At 38.7% G+C, this 17,334-nt stretch overlaps 1 protein-coding gene across 2 annotated transcripts in view; it reads left to right on the top strand.

The window, feature by feature from the left end:
• The first annotated feature begins 3,223 nt into the window (after positions 1–3,223).
• Positions 3,224–17,334, top strand: part of LOC117397915 (pleckstrin homology domain-containing family A member 2) — a 48,007-nt gene continuing 33,896 nt past the window's right edge. Inside the window, exons 1-3 of one of the 2 annotated variants that reach the window (XM_059008546.1) lie at positions 3,224–3,425; positions 15,925–16,077; positions 17,183–17,239. In XM_059008546.1, coding sequence (XP_058864529.1) covers positions 15,946–16,077; positions 17,183–17,239 — 189 coding nt within the window. In that variant the 5' untranslated portion in view covers positions 3,224–3,425; positions 15,925–15,945. Of the gene's footprint in view, positions 3,426–14,878; positions 14,898–15,924; positions 16,078–17,182; positions 17,240–17,334 lie in introns of those variants that run through there. The other variant, XM_059008545.1, reaches the window with a different exon arrangement.

Below are 17,334 nucleotides of genomic sequence, written 5' to 3'. Positions count from 1 at the left end.
GGTTTGCTACCAACTAGAGCTGAGACAAATTCAACTTGCAGTCACGTGATTAGAGAGGCTAGAAATACCGCGTCTGTGAGAGTCGCATGATTGAAGTACTATCTGAAACCCTATAGACAATGCCATTTGTGATACCTTTATACTATCTCGGTTTAAACCCTCGCAGAACCATTGGCAGACCACAGCATTTGCAATGCTGTAGCCATCTATGAGGCACGAGCCTCGGTTAAAATCATACTAATAATGATTTATTCACATAAATGCCAACAGTCCCTATATGATAATGAGTGTTTTTTGACTTTATGACTCCTCCCATGTTCCCCCGTCCCTCATGCATGTTCACCACTGGTAATGGATTCATTTTGCAATCACTTCATTATGGACCCTTGTTATTTAAAGGGTATGGCGGCTATCACTGTCGATGAGCAACGTCATTGTGGCACAATACCTCAAGTATGCGAGCGATCCGACAAATACGTTTTTATAATGCAAGTTAGTGTTGTTGGAGAATCGAGTGGGTGGAACTGGCGGACGGAATCGACAGAATGGAAACTTAATAAGCGAGCATCTTTTTATAACAACTTGAAAAAAGAGAAAACCACAGGAAACGGCACCTGCAATAGGTGAAATTTCGAGTCTTTAGGATTACGTATTATTTCCTGTGCAGTAGCCTGTATTTTCAATCAGCCTGATATCCTAATCCTGAACAAGTGCTTAAAATAACAACGCAGAATTTTTAGTCATGTAAATATTTATTTTGAATACATTTAGTTAGGGTGTTGGTGGAGAATTGAGTGGGTGGTATCAGTGCTAGTACTGTCTAGACTTAATCTTTAGATCAGAAGAACATTACAGCGAGTGAAATCATAAGAACATAAGAACGTTTACAAACGAGAGGAGGCCATTCAGCCCATCTTGCTTGTTTTGTTGTTAGTAGCTTATTGATCCCAGAATCTCATCAAGCAGCTTCTTGAAGGATCCCAGGGTGTCAGCTTAAACAACATTACTGGGGAGTTGGTTCCAGACCCTCACAATTCTCTGTGTAAAAAAAGTGCCTCCTATTTTCTGTTCTGAATGCCCCTTTATCTAATCTCCATTTGTGACCCCTGGTCCTTGTTTCTTTTTTCAGGTCTAAAAAGTCAATTAAGTCATTATGTCCTTTACTTCTGTCCCCCCCCCCCCCCCCCCCCATATTTCCTTGACAATCCCTATAACAAAAACATAATTTGGAAAAAAATTTGGGGGGGGGGGTAGTTATTTGTCAGTACTGCTACCTTTAGAGAATATAAACAAACTTGACAGTCAACCAGGTCTCTCTTATGGTCTAGTGCACAGAAAGAATGTACGAGACACACACCAATCATGTGAATTTCAATCCCTGTCCCAGTGATGTTTGCCATTTTAAGTGGTTCATATTGCACTAAAAAAAACCCTCTGTTCATGGTGTTTGTTTTAAGGTGCTTTTACCCGACTTCAGGAACAGCTCATCGGTTGCCTGCCGTTGATATAGAACTAAGAGCCAGTGCCACGTAGTGCTCTGTCACTTTGGATCAAGTGTCCTTTGTTTTGCTGGCAATACACTGCTGTGCACTAGGTGGTGCTGGTGCTTACCAATAAAGACACGTTGGTTGATCTAGCCTGTGTAACACATGTCTATGGAAGGGAACCAGAACTGAAGAGAAGCTCCTGATCTTGGGTCAGAGCACCTTAATTAGAACAATTCAGAATGATTTAAATCATCATAAAAAAAGCTAAGGGACTAAGAAGATACATCTGGAAGCGACTAACTCAGGGTTGGTATGCCATGAAAAGTCCCATCAATGGCACTCAGCAAACATCTGTCTCAGGCATGGAAACGTCAGGTCCTAGTGTGATGTGCTTTTCCCAGTGCATGACTGAAAATCCAGTCCTGTGATGGGCCAATCAGCTGAAAGGAGTTTAAAGAGAAATGTGTCACAATTAATTGCACACAGGAAAAGCAAAAAAAAAAGCAAAAATCACATGATTTAGCTTTGACCCAGTTCTCATGGAAACACGACCAGAACGAATCAAGGGAGGACATGACTTTACTTGTTTTTTTTAAAATACAAGTCAATAACACCTGAAATGGAAATAAGAAGAGATCGTGTAAAAAGATACAGTTAGGGTTTAGCCGCTGATATTGACTGAATAACAATACTTGTATACTGTATAGTCTTACTGTATCTATTTAAATAGCATGGTGTTATACAAGTCAGTATTCAAATTAATAATCATGAAGCACCTGCCAACTAAGCACCTGATGTCAGCCCATTGTGACTTACAACAAGGACAGGGACATGCATCTTTTATATATTAAAGAATAGAGTCATTTATAGGATGCTATTATTGTACCATTTGCTATTATAGCAGATCTTGGGCTACCGTTGCATTGCCTATTGCAGTGCCTCTCGTATCATAAAGGAGTACTGTATTTTATTTTTTTGCAGTGTGTTGCACCTGCCAATCAAGATCTTGCTGTCTTGTGATTGAAAATTGATCTTCTGTAGACAGATGCATATTTTACAGGATACTAATGGATCGGTCATTTGAGGGACAGTCCATTTACACAAAGTGTGTGATACATATATCTACTGTTTCCACTTGTTTGCCATAAACAACTTATAATAGCTTAGTACAAAAGTGTAATATCTGTGTGGTATTATTATCATCACGTGGGTGTACCGGTATATTACGTATACTACTACGCAACTGTACTACGACGTTTCATTTAAATAGCTAGCGCTGACAGAAAAGGACTATATTGCACACTGCAAATATTTAAACAGCTTAGTTTTTGTCTTTCAGTGTTATGCTATGAGAACACGCCCACCCAATAATAAAACAGGTGGAACGTAATAGAAGTTTGTGTAATTGTTTTTTTTTTGATGTTTGCGTATAAAACAGATGGACCTTGTACATTTTAAATGTTTGTTTTCTATCAACAACATAGGTCAACACAATTAAAATGAGTTTATGGGACCGCAGAATGTAGTTTTATTGCTACTGTATAATTATCCCAATGACAGTTTTGCAATTACATTATTGCAATTCACAGTCTTGACTTGAACTCGTATTACATCATCCAACAGACAGCATTCTGTTCTGTGCAACAGTATACAGCAGATCAATGCTTCAGTTCTCTTTTTTTTTTTTTTTTTTTTTTAAGAAGTCGAGATCACATCCGGGGTTGGTTTATTCTAATCTGTAACGCAATTACCCGGAAAAAAGGAGACACACACACAAAAAATGTGTAACGAAACAGCCAAACTGTCTTGCTGTACACGTTCTGTAGCGTAAACAAAAAATGGCACGTTAATTTACTGTAATCTAGTTTCAAATTGTTATTCTACGCTGCCTTTATCAGCACTTCGGAACATTCTCACACACACCCCGAACGTTTTTGGGTAAGTGCGCTACAGTTTTGTATAGCTTGGGAATGTTTGATTACGATAGGTGTGGCAGTCCAGCGAGTGTTGCTTTGCAAGGTACAGTTAATGAATTGGAAGTGACACTTGCTGACTGCCATTTAAACCATTAAAAGTTGCTAATTTATTCAGTTGTGCTGTGTTACTTTGTTCAAACGCAGCGTAGAATTGTCTTTGTACAAATTCAGGATGTACGTGCATAAGGTCAGGGTACATTTTGGATAAACTAGTCTAGCCGAATTTGAGGGGCGTGTGAAGCACAGGACTGCAAGGTGTGAGTGAAATAATTGATTATCCGTGGCGTAAAATTCCAATTAATTAGGCTAGCAAGTGCATCTGTTTCGTGCTCCATATTTCGTTTTATTTAGAATCGGTATCTTTATTTTCAAGTAGTTTGTGCACTTTTTCTGCATGTAGTGTGTAACAATCGCGCTTTCTTTTTCTCATTAAAGTAAAGAACCGGCGGTGATTAGTTAAAAGCCAAGTACAATATATAAAATAGACTTCTAAAATCCGAGTTTATTTATTACATCGGCTCCTGTCATGGCACATTTTAAAAAGTCCATTCATTCTAATGCAAAAGGGCTGTCAAACAAATGTTTCTTAAAAAAACACAAAAAGTATGCAAGCTTTTTTTTTGCCAATATGGACATCAAATAAACCCCTTTTTACTTGGTTCTTTAATAAACACATTTTTCCAACTTTTAAATTACTATCGCACCATTGCATATTATTGAAGCATGGTGTTTATCTGTAGTTGTCCATTTTCCCTCCGACAGCCATACTGTATTTTGTAAAAAACGTACAACCCCCCCCCTCCCTCCTTACAGCAATGCAATGCAATGCAATGCACTACACATTTCATTAATGCAGCCCTGTACAGTTGTACTGCATATACATTATCATGGGTATTTGCAGAAACTGCAAAACGATTGCGCTCAGAATTACTCCAGTCATTTTTTGTATAAGGCAAGCAAAATCAAATGTACTCCATATACCTGTATTGTACAATTACTACCATTGTAGGGTTATAAAGTGGTACATCGTCAAAATGTGGTACGCATACCAAAACGTGACCCAGTGTAATGTTAGAAGGTGGTACACTGTCACATTGAAACTGGTACGCTGTGAGATCTTGGTACAGGTGCAATCAATTGCGATGTGATGTGTTTTCCTATTGTCAAACAGATACATTTACCATTAATTATACTTTTTTTTTGCAAACCATTATACTTCTTTTTTGCAAACCATTAATTATACTTTTTTTTGCAAACCATTAATTATATGTATTTTTTTTGCAAACTTAAACTGGAAACATACAATCAATTTCTCTAAAAAGAAAAAACAATTCATGCCGAAGACAAACTGAGAAGTCCACCTCAAAGTTGCAGAAGTAAAAAAAAAAAAATCCAATGTATTGCATATGATAAATATTCGCATACTGTTTTCTTAAATGGTGGACAAATATGATTAATTAAATTTAAAAAGATGAAAAAGACAGGAAACAGCGTAACATACCAGATTTGAATGGGCACTTCCGTGTTTTTCAAGCGGAAGCTGTTTAGGGTTGCGCTGTATACCACTTTTCATCTGTATACCTGAAAATAATAGACCTGGTATTCTCCCTTAAACATTGTAACGTTTTCTGCAAATAAAGAACTGTCTTATCTTTCCAAATGGATACAAAGAAAAACACACACATGCAATACCTGTATCTAAGCAATTGCAAGATAAAAGTTAGGACATTCTGTCTTTCAGCACTCATTGAAATTCTCTAGCTGTGTCCCTCTAAACCCTTGGTGGTACACGGCACACAGGAACCTACAGGACTAGTATCCAAACTACCTGGGATCAGGGGGGGGTTCTTAAAATCAATTCATTCGGATAAGTACCGGTATTAACGTGACCTTGTCAAACGAAACAAACAAACAAAAAAATATATATATCTGAAGGTAGAGATAATTACTGGTGACACGTGTATACCATGGATTATTTTTAAAAGTTTCAGCTAATGTATCTAACTGGTTAGCACTTTATTGAACAGTTTATTTTAGTTTACTGATATGCAGTCTTCTAATTTGCTGTTTGCATTTCTAAACGTTTTTATTTACCTGTGCATCCAAGTTTTTTTTTTTTTAAGTAGTCGTTTAGTATGCAGTAGCATGTTGGTCTCATTAGAGAGGTCTTTTAACATTGGTTTGCTACATTTGGTACTGTAGCTGGTGGCCTTACTATTGAATGTGACTTTACAGTGCTGTCAAAAAGGGAAGATCAGTGGTCTTAAATGTGAGGTGGTCTTTAGGCAAAGTCTTACTGTGTTTGACATTGTGTTGGTATGCATTTGGTGTTCCTGGAAAACTGGAACGAAAGGAAGTACCAGGCTTGATGTAGTGCCAACGTATTGTCTTCTTTACTGAAGAATCCTTTGAGACTGTGAGCATGTGAGGTGCATGTGAATGCTGCAGCAGACTTGCACTGTGGGTAATAATTGGATATGTACTGGGAGCAGATATGTTGCATTCAGACATGTTAGTCATGGCCAACCCCCCCCCCCCCCATTTTGGAGGTAGGTAATTAGCATATTTTCTTAACAGTTTGAATTCTGTTTAAATTTGATGTGCATTATATGTTTTTATGTAATTAAAGCAATCCGAAAAGATAACTGCATTAAAACCCAATGCTTCTTGTCCTGAACTTTGAGCTGCAACTTTGGCACCGAATACTGTACCATGTGACATTTTCAAACGATGTTGAAAGCCACATATCTGATTGATGGTTTTACTGTAATTCATTTAGTATATACAAGGGCTCTAGAGGACAAGGGCATATAAGATGGGAATTTCAGATACAAGTGATGGACAAAAATTAATGGAAGATGTTTCACCTTTAATGGATCAGTCTATTGCCATATTATTATTTTTTCCATGTATGTATGTATGTATGTATGTATGTATGTATGTATGTATGTATGTATGTATGTATGTATGTATGTATGTATGTACAGTAGGCCCACTTGTGTATTTCTGTTAATTTTAACATACATATTTCTTACTTCGCATCCATTTCCAGTCTTCAGTATATTAAGAGATGGGATACATATTCTTCAAATTGTTTAAAGATGGCACTTACATTAAAAAATGAATGCAAAGAAGCTACACGTGGGTCACAAAACTCAGTGTCTTTTAAGGAATGTTTTTTTAGGGGCTGTTAATCTCTTGGTTAGACAGTGTTTTGAAAAATGAGAACAAACTTGTAACCCTCTCTGAAACAGCTGAACGGTTTTAGGAACTGCAAGCTTGGGTTAATTAATAAAAGGCAGGCTTTACCATGATCTCAGCCAGTGAAACTAACAGAGCGAGGAACTCGACTTTTCTAATGGCATTAAATCAGAATTCGTAATTACTGAACGCATTTTCTATTTCTACAAAAAGTCAATTTGGTGACCCAAAGGCATACCTGACAACATGAGTTTTATTTATGTATATTTACGTTTTTATTCAGATTTATATTTTACAAGGTCGGGCTGCGCTGCAGCTCACATAGCCAGCTTTGAGGTCATGCAAAGATGGGAACTATTTTCAGTATTGCAAATTATAGGCCAGGAAACAGTGGTACTTGATCCCTAAATCAGGGTAGTTTTCTGATGCAGAAATACAGTTACAGTATCCATATTAAACATGAATAATGTGGAAAACCTTCTATTAATCAAACACAGCCTCTAAACTGACTCATTTTTTTAACCCCGAAATGGACCAGATATTGTTTGAATGAATTTTTTCAGATAACCAAAAGTTCTGGTAGGGGTAAAGAAACTCATTTCAAAAAGGAACTAAAACAAACAGAGGCAGACTTAACTAACACCATCATTAAGAGCATTCAAATAAAATAGAGCCCTTCGTACAACAAAGCAGTGAAACTAATCTCAAACAAATAATCTTCTTTACCTGTGATATTTGACATATGATTTGGAACAAACCCCCACAAAATGTTAGAAACACGACACAGTGTAGCAGCAGGGACCAGATATCGGGCATGCTGAACGAGAAAAAAAAAATATTAGCAACACAGAACGTACTGTACTTGCAACATTTATACGGACAATCATACAAAAATATAAAAAAACTTTACCTCCCCATAAGCCAAGACCATTAAAATAAATAACTACATTTAAAAAGGGGCGAGGTGGCATTAAATGGTCAGGATACTGGGCGTCACACCAATGAAAAAGCTCATTAGCCGTATTACTTTCGTTGTTGCAAAATCATTATCTTTACAGTGGCCAGCATTAAATAAGCACAGTCCTTAGTCCAGAGTAGTTTGCTTTCTGTTCTGCACCCACACGTGCAGATTGCAGCAACAACCTTTTTACTTTTGCATTCAGGTGAATGAACCAGACTCCCTACAGCCACGCCCAGGTGTTGCCGTCTCTTGCTGTTATACCTCTATGAGGTCTAAGGAGTGTCAGTCAGTGGCAGGACATTTAGTAGTTTCTGCTGATTGATACTGCACATGACCGGGCATAGGTTATATTTAAAACAATAACAAACAAAAAGAAAATGCAGATTGTAAAGCAACAAACAGGTAAAGAGACATCATGTCCTTCCCCTATATATATTTATCTCCCGCACATACACCCCGTCACAGTGGCACAGTGGAGTATTTCACTATTATTGCATGTCTTTCACCCGTGGTGACCTGGGTTCAAATCCAGATTAAAGTTCCCAGTAAAATGTCAGGTTTTTAGGTTCTGTTTAATTTAACATCTAAACTTTAACATGTCAAAAAAGATGTCAAGAAGCCGTCACTTTTTATAAATGAATTTGTGTATATAGAAAATACAGGGAATAAGTATTGGATACGAAATAAATGGGCCTACATTGTACATTTATATTGTACACCTGTATTTGGATATTTTTGGAAAACCGTTTAACGGTTACGCAAAATCAAACATTTATAAAAGCTTGGCTAACATTTATACTGTAAACTATTAACAACCCAAAAAAGTAGTTTATAAAACCAAATACAAATAATGGAAAAAAATAGTTCCAAACTAAATAAAACAGCCTAATTCAGCAAATTACTTTCAGCAAGCTCCAAGGCAATGCAGTGCAGGATCCCTCAAGATGGGGGCTCCCGAGTGGCACATCCAGTAAAAGGCGCGCCTCGCAGGATGTGCCCTATAGCCTGGAGATCGCAGGTTCGAATCCAGGCTATGTCACAGCTGACCGTGACCGAGAGTTCCTAGGGGGCGGCGCACAATTGGCTGAGTGCTGCCCGGGTAGGGAGGGCTTAGGTCGGCAGGGGAATCCACGGCTCACCGCGCATCAGCGACCCCTGTGGCCGATAGGGCGCCTGTGGCTCTGCAGCGGAGCCGCCAGATCTGTGTTGTCCTCCGGCACTATAGGTCTGGTGGCGTTGCTGTGGATCTGCAGTGCGAAAAATGACGGCTTGGAAGGAGCACGTTTCAGAGCACGCGTGTTCCAGCCTCCGTTTCCCGAGTCTGTTGGGGGGGTTGCGAGCGGTGAGCCGGGGATACAGATAATAATTGGGCATGCTAAATTGGGGTGAAAACCGGGGTAAAAATAATTGGCGACGACTAAATTTAAAAAAAAAAAAAAAAAAAAAAAAAAAAGAAGCTGCTTGATGAGATTCTGGGATCAATAAGCTATTAACAACCAAACGAACAAGATGGGCTGAATGGCCTCCTCTCGTTTGTAAACTTTCTTATGTTCTTATGTTCTTAAACAGTGTGATTTGAACAAATGAAAGATAGATTCCAAAACGTGAATGTATTTTCTTGAGTGAACGGTAACAATAAAAATCCCTCCATTTTTTAACCCTTTAAACTGCAGTGAAAGTGCACCGTGTTTATGCAAAATCAGTCTGCCACGTTTACACGTGTTATATTTCAGGAGAGCCGTTTTTTTGTGCAGCAGTCTTCCTTTCGTTTCCTGGAAATGATTTTGTTGTTACCGTTTGACTAAATGTTTTGAATGTGAGGAGAACTAATTAACATGTATGTAATTTTAGGTGCTTTTGGACAAACAATGTGACATTTTGTGGGGCTTTTAGGACAATACAGTGAGGTCAGCATGCTGGATGTGGACTCATGTTTGAACACTAGTTTTTACTTTTTCTTAGTGTGTCCTTCTCAGTCGTGCTTCTGAAATGAGCAGGTGCCAGCGTTCAGGCAATGGTGACTCTGCTCTGAACAATTTAAAGTGATACATTATATTTACATGTTCTTATTTAAAAGAGTAACTTGGTTTGGGTCTGAAATATCACAGTTAATGTACCCTTCTTGTTAAGTATCACTTCGTATATCCTTTTCGGTTTCAGTCATCACACTCTGGTGACTTTGTAAAACTCAAATGTTTGAGAGCTCTTTGAGGCCACAGAGGGTGGGCCACAAACAGGTTTTCTCTTAGTTCAGCTGGCACACCCGAGTGCATTTATTAACCTGTCCCACCTGCAACATGGATGCAAGAAATACCATATAGAACATATGTGGTATTTTGTACATAGACAGGAGGCAGGTTAATAGCAATATTCCAGTGTACAGGTTGAACTTAAGCCCCTTTCACACTGGCACTTCATTTTTTTTTTTTTTTTTAATTTAGTCGTCGCCAGTTATTTTACCCCGGTTTATCATGCCCAATTATTATCTGTATCCTCGGCTCACCGCTCGCAACCCCCCAGTCGACTCGGGAAACGGAGGCTGGAACACGCGTCCTCCGAAACGTGCTCCTGCCAAGCCGTCATTTTTCGCACTGCAGATCCACAGCAATGCCACCAGACCTATAGTGCCTGGAGGACAACACAGATCTGGAGGCTCCACTGCAGAGCCACAGGCGCCCTATCGGCCACAGGGGTCGCTAATGCGCGGTGAGCCGTGGATTCCCCTGCCGACCTAAGCCCTCCCTACCCAGGCAGCGCTCAGCCAATTGTGCGCCGCCCCCTAGGAACTCCCAGTCACTGTCGGCTGTGACATAGCCTGGATTCGAACCTGCGATCTCCAGGCTATAGGGCACATCCTGCACTCCGCACGGAGTGCCTTTACTGGATGCACTCGGGAGCCTCCCACACTGGCACTTCTACCCTGGTCTGGACCCGTTTCTGGTTACCCGGGTCACGTACGTGGGTCATACCTGGGTTAACCCGGGTCCCAGCCGCCCACCTCAGGATGTGGGTTGACATGCTTTGACCCGGGTTGAGCGAGACAAAATGCATGACAGCTGATTAAATAACAAATAGCCACGCCTGCATGAAGGTTTCACTTCTGCAAGGAATGTTTTTGTTTATTCTGTTTAGCCATATTTTTGTTGCTTAAGACACATCATGAGCCAGATTGCAGCAGGGATGAAGAAACATTTGCTTTAGTCAACATTTGGGCTAATGGTTCAATTCAGAGAAGCTTGAATGGTAGTGTCATTAACAAGCTGCTTCTGGGGCATTGATACACGTATTGTTTACTTGCATCTGTCACCCAGGTCAACCCTGCTTTATCAAAAGCAGTGTGAAATCGCGTACCCGACCCAAATGACACCAGGTCCTGACCCGGGTAGGTAAAGCATGCCAGTGTGAAAGGGGCTTTAGAGAGAAGATGTGTTGGAATCCCCAGAGGCTTCAATGGAAAGTTTTCAAAAGATGTGATGGCTGAAAAAGAAAACAATGTACAAAGTGAATGTAAACAAGGAGGATACATGAGTCAACTGTGTTTTTCCATAGCCATGCTCTTTATCATACTACTTGTGTGTTCTCTTCATTCTATTGCTTCTGCTTAAATCGTTATTTACCAGGCTAGACAAATACTCTAGCAAGAAAGGACCCTTTTCAACCATTTTTTTAAAAGCATAAGTTCTGAAATGAGACAGTTTGAAACATTACAACTAGGGGTGTGCAGCTGTCATTTCTGTCCCCCTCGGTCTGGTTTTGTAGATAATTGTATTTACTAAATTACAGTTTATTTCCAGAGGGGACAGAAATTACAGTTGCACACCCCTAGTGGCGATTTCTGAAAAATCTGAAAGTCTGCATTTAGGAGTCTTTTCAGAAGCTGCCTCTGAGGTTGATATAGTACATTCGCTACGAGGTCTGGGAAATAATAATCTTGGCAGGAACAGCAACAGAGAATAATACAAAATACACCTAAAAAGAAATTATACGAGTAAGAGAATAAATATTCTGGAAATGTAAATGGTATAACGTATCTTGTAAAGATCACATTGTTTCCCTCCATGGTTTTTTGAATCCCTTCGAATAGATAATCTATTAAGGGGTCTACTGTAGCTGTACAAAGTCCTCCCGGCTCTTACTGCTTGTTCCAGTAAATCTTAGTAGTGCTTACATTTTCCTATATGAAGAACACACACATTAATAGGAACTTGATTTTGAATGGTTTGTGAAGTGATGAAAATGTATCAATCGCTCCTTGCAGATACTTTAGTGCTACACTTCCGATTCATCTTGAGGTTGGTTGCATGCAGGAACACATTTGACACGTCAGTCACAGGGAAAGAGGCGATTGCTACTGGGAAGATGATCCAGTGCGTGAAGCTTCTGGGAATTACAATTCTTGTAAAGAACAAAAAAAGAAACATTCCAAATTCTATTTCCTTTTTGCAAGAACTCCTAAAAGCAGCTCACATGTTCCACACTGCTATATAAAATACAAGAACTAAAAGAACTTCAACAGAAAGAAAAGAGCCGAAAGAAGTTCAACATTAGAATACTTGTGTTAATAGATCTCATAAGAGCTAAGAACATGGATTTTAAAACCTAGCATCTTTATCAAAAAAACAACAACCTTGTATCATTCAAAAAACAAATAAGAATGCTCTGATAAAGTAGCTATTACCTAGTATATACAGTTCAGTTTAATCCAGTCTCTGCGTTGGTATTACCATAAACATGTCAGATAGGGTCCAAGGACTAGCCGTTGGCTGACCCAGTTTTCATCAGCTTCCAGGAAGTAATACTGTTGCATAGTTTACACTGGTTGTCGACACAGAGTGCTTTATTAGAGAGTGCTGTTTACACAACTCAAGGGAGTATGGCTTTGCTGGCGTGAGAAGGCAAAGGAATGATCTGTTCCTGTTTTTTTTTTTTTTTACATTTTATTAAAGGATGCATGTCTCTGTGCTGGCTGTAGTGCAGTGAGACATTTACTTGCATGCTGGGTTTAATATAAGAACATATTGTATTACACCTAATGCTGGGACGAACAAGGGTGTTTGAATATTCTTTCATGCAAATAACCACACCTGTTTCTTTTCCCACTTATACTTGAAGAAGGGACTCTTGAGCTCTTAACAGCTAGTGGTGTCACGTCATAGTTAATCTAATAAACAATACCAAATCTTCAACCCTGTTATCACTGTTGCCTTTAGTAACACAGCAAAAACGCTTTCAAAATGTAAAAAAAGTTAACATTTCAGTATTAATGTGTAATTTATAAAAACGCAAGGAAATTTACAAACGAGAGGAGGCCATTCGGCCCATCTAAGCTTGTCCGGTTCCCAGTAGCCGATTGATCTTAAAAGATCCAAACCTCAACAACATGACTAGGTAGCCCATTCCATCCCCTCACCACTCTGTGTGAAGAAGTGTCTCCTTCCATCTGTCCTAAGTCTATCTCCAATTCATTTCCAACGGTGTCCTCTTGTCCAGTATTGTTTGTAATGTATTGCAGTAAAAAAGTCAGGATCGGAGTACACTGACCTTCAGTTTTCCTGAGCTGCTCTGGGGAATTGCTGAGATGAAGGAACATCATACACGGGAGAAAATCAGTGGTAAAATAATAAATAAATAAATACATTTAATTACCTACTAAAAGAAATAGTCTTCTGTACCATTATTTTGTATTATTTATTTCAGACAAATGCATTTATGCCTTTCTTTTTAATACAGTCATATATCATATATATGGGCAGCAGTGTGGAGTAGTGGTTAGAGCTCTGGACTCTTGACCGGAGGGTTGTGGGTTCAGTCCCCAGTGGGGGACACTGCTGTTGTACCCTTGAGCAAGGTACTTTACCTAGATTGCTCCAGTAAAAACCCAACTGTATAAATGGGTAATTGTATGTAAAAATAATGTGATATCTTGTAACAATTGTAAGTCGCCCTGGATAAGGGCGTCTGCTAAGAAATAAATAATAATAATATATAACAGTATGAAAGAATATGAACATGGTCATTTTTGCCACTACATACATTTCAAGCAGAATTCTCAGGTACAATGTAGACAAAATTCAGTCAAATAGACAAACCTTTTCTTTTAGTTCCTTCTTCAGTGTATGAAGTACTTTGTGCCCTGCCAGTTCCCACAGTTTGATCACTATGCACAATGAAGGAAGTACTGAATGTATTACAAATACATGTTCTGAATCAGTTTAATGACATAGGCTCACTTTTATCAACAAGGCAGGGTCACTTATCAGTGACTTCACAGGGATATTATTAGCACTATGCAAAATTCTGCTTGCCTATATACTTAAGGACCGTCAAAACATTTCTGCATATTCATTTTTTTTGTTATTTTGCAGTACAAGGTAATTTTTTGCCTGAAAATGTCATGCGTAAATTACTATTCAAATGTTTGTCCTAGTACTTTGCTAGTGCTGTACTATACTGTTGAAATGGATGCACATTCAACTGAGAAAATAATGATTAGATTTACTCTGTACATGTAAAGAAGTGATCTGGCATGCCTTGAGGCCTAATATACTATTCTATTCAGCTTTCATTTAATAATTTTCAAGAGGGTTTCTTTTGTTGGTGCCACACAATACTACATTAATATTTATCTAGGTAAAACATGAAAGGAACTGTAGGTAAACTACTCAAACCTGACCTAAGTTTCTAGATACAGTAGAACAGCCAGCAATTCTCCAAACAAGATCTGAGGGATTACAGTGACTTCTCCCTTTCTGATGCATGATTTAAAAAATATGTGTTGGACAAAGTTGGTTTCTGGGCAGATGAACACAAAGTTAAATGCAAGCTGCACCCCACATGGTTAACCATTAAAGTTGCTCATGGTATTTGGAGACTGACACAGCGATTATCATTATTACAGCAGGAGCATGACTGAATGGAAAGAGTCTATATATAAACACACAATATTATATACATATATAATCAGGCCAAGGCTAAATACGTTGCTAGTCAAATAAGCTGGAGAAGCAGGCTGTGATACAAATAAAAGAACACTGTTTTCATTTAAAAGAGTGTTATCCATTATCTTACTGGCTTTATTACAGCACTTCAAATTATTTGTTATCATCCCCTTACCTTTATGATGTTTGCAGTAATTCTGGGTGGATCCAACATTTTTTGATAAGTTTGTGTTACTATATAAAGAAAACCAAAGAGATCAGATGTTTGTTAACATTTAAACACATGTTTTTTTTTTTTATCTGCCAATAGAAACCCACAGAAAGCATGACTAAGGTTTGTTTTGACAAAAATGCCATTAATGACTTTTAAGAAAGATGGACTAGTTCTCACTATTAGGTGTATATATATATATACATATATATATATATATATATATATATATATATATATATATATATATACTGTATATAATAGTTCTATATACACCTAATATTGAAGCTTCAATGCACTGGCGAGACCGTGCTTAGAATACTTTGCTCAGTTCAGGTCTGCACATTACAAAAAGGACATTGTGGTCTTTGAGAGAGTCCAGTGAAGAGCAGTCCGACTAATCCCAGGGCTTGAAAGGAATGAGCTCTGAAGATAGATTGAGGGAACTGAATCGATTTAGCCTAGAACAAAGAAGAATGGGGGGGGGGGGGGGCGGGGGCCCTTGACTGAAATCTTTAAAAACGTAAAAGGAGTTGACAAAGTTAACCCAAGCCAATATTTTAAGCACAGAACAGAAACCAGGACCAGAGGACACAGCTGGAAATCAGTGGAGACTACACAGAGAGTGGGGAATGTAAGGGTTACCTAGCTATGTTGCTGATGCTGAATCACTGGGGTCCTTTAAGACCCTTTGTGAAAAAGTGTTGAGATAACCCAGGTGCTAGTAGCTGGGCAAGCACTGATGAGCTGAATGGCCTCCTCTCGTTCTTAAATCTTCTATGTTCTTATGCGTGAATAGCAAAATAACCCTGGCCTGAAGTAAATCAAAGTTTATGATGCCACCATTGGTATTCTTTATAATGCCAATGGGGCCACCATCGCTTTCATTTAAACAATTGTGTTATTATAAAGTGTCATTATGAAGTGCCAGTGCTGGGCCGGGAACACATTTGGCAAGCAAACAATAGTCTATTGTAGCCAATTGCTCTTAACAGCGTGCCTGTGGAAATGGGTGAGATTTGAGAAACTAAAATAAAAAAAAGTTTTACTTGGTGTGAAAAAGGGTTGGGCTATGAGAAAGTTGTTTTATTATTTTGTAACCTGAATCTATTTGTCCTAATGAAATGGACCTGATTTTTTTTTTTCACAGGGTAATGAGACAGAGACAGGAATGCCTTATGTCGATCGTATTAATCGTGTCTGTGGCTTTCTGGATATTGAAGAAAATGAAAAGTTCCAGCGAAGGTACTTCATACTGGACAAATTGAAAAACTTCCTGCTGTGGTACATGGACAATCCACAGGTAAGACTTATAGATGAGGGGGCTCCTGGAGCAACTTGATATACCACCAGTATCACATTTCAGTCATTCTGCTTGCAAATATCACAAACAGTTATGGGGACAGTAAAAATAAAGAATTACATGTAAAGTATATGAGCAATACTTTTTTATACCCTCATATACGACAGTGGAATTGACTGCCCTACTAACTTTAATAGGTAGTCCAAAATGAAAATTAGGTAGGATGTGTGGACCTAAAACCACAGGCCACTGGGTAAAGAAATTTAAGAATATGTTTTACTATGGTTTTATTTTCCCACCCTCAATGGAAATATTAAAACATGCTACAGATACCAAAATACTTTTGAAAACAGGAAGTTAGACTTGAATAAGCTAATAAAAAAAACCTGGAGACATTACTGCTTTTGTCTGGACCACAATAGATTTTGCTTGTAAGACTGTGTCAGGTAGCAGTTACCCAATTTAAGACTTCCACGCTTACTGTAATCCTCCACATGGAAAGGAAGTTAGATGGGTCCACATTGGTTAAGGGACACAATTCTGGGCTTGTATTACCTGTTTAATTTCCTGACATTTAAAACAATTCAGACATTTAAAACAATTATCTGTAAGATCATTTGTTGTCATGCTCACTAACTATTTCCTCTTTTCACTTTTGAATTAGTTGAACATATTTCAATTTGTAAAGGACTGGGTGTGTGGGCACATTGTTAGGGATCATTAGGAATTTAAAATGAGGTAGATCAGAGATGCATATAACCTTGAACCGAGTGGTCTGCCTGCAAACAGGTGGCTGCCCAAAATGAAAGACTGTCCAGATACCGCCGTCCTGAAGACCAAGGAGGACTGATGCTAATTTCTGGGTTTGTATTCAGCTTGAATTCGGTGGTCATTGGATTGGAACATAAAATGGACATTGTAGATTGAGGAGAAGAGCAGGGGTAAAATAACTTGCATGCACTTAGAGATCTGAGTTTTAAAGGGCCTTATTTTTTGATGGTGATCTACAATGATTAAGGCCAATGGAATGGACCTCTGCACCTTTGTCTTGAAGCTGTGCTATTCCAAAGTACTGACACTGTCCTCCTCTACTGCGTTCCCTTAGAATCTTCCCAGTGGGACAAATGCTGTCGGGAGCCTTCAGTTGACGTATATCTCAAAGGTAAACTCTCAAACGCTTTCTTGTTTGCATGGCAGCAGGTTTACACCTATCCCTAGGTGCTGGTGTCTTCAAGCATGGATGATACCAAACTGGAA

The sequence above is a fragment of the Acipenser ruthenus genome, chromosome 37 (assembly GCF_902713425.1).
Source record: "Acipenser ruthenus chromosome 37, fAciRut3.2 maternal haplotype, whole genome shotgun sequence".
Classification (NCBI taxonomy): Eukaryota; Metazoa; Chordata; class Actinopteri; order Acipenseriformes; family Acipenseridae; genus Acipenser; species Acipenser ruthenus.
The sequence above is the reverse complement of the archived record's forward strand: the minus strand, read 5'-3'. Positions and strand labels throughout refer to the sequence as shown.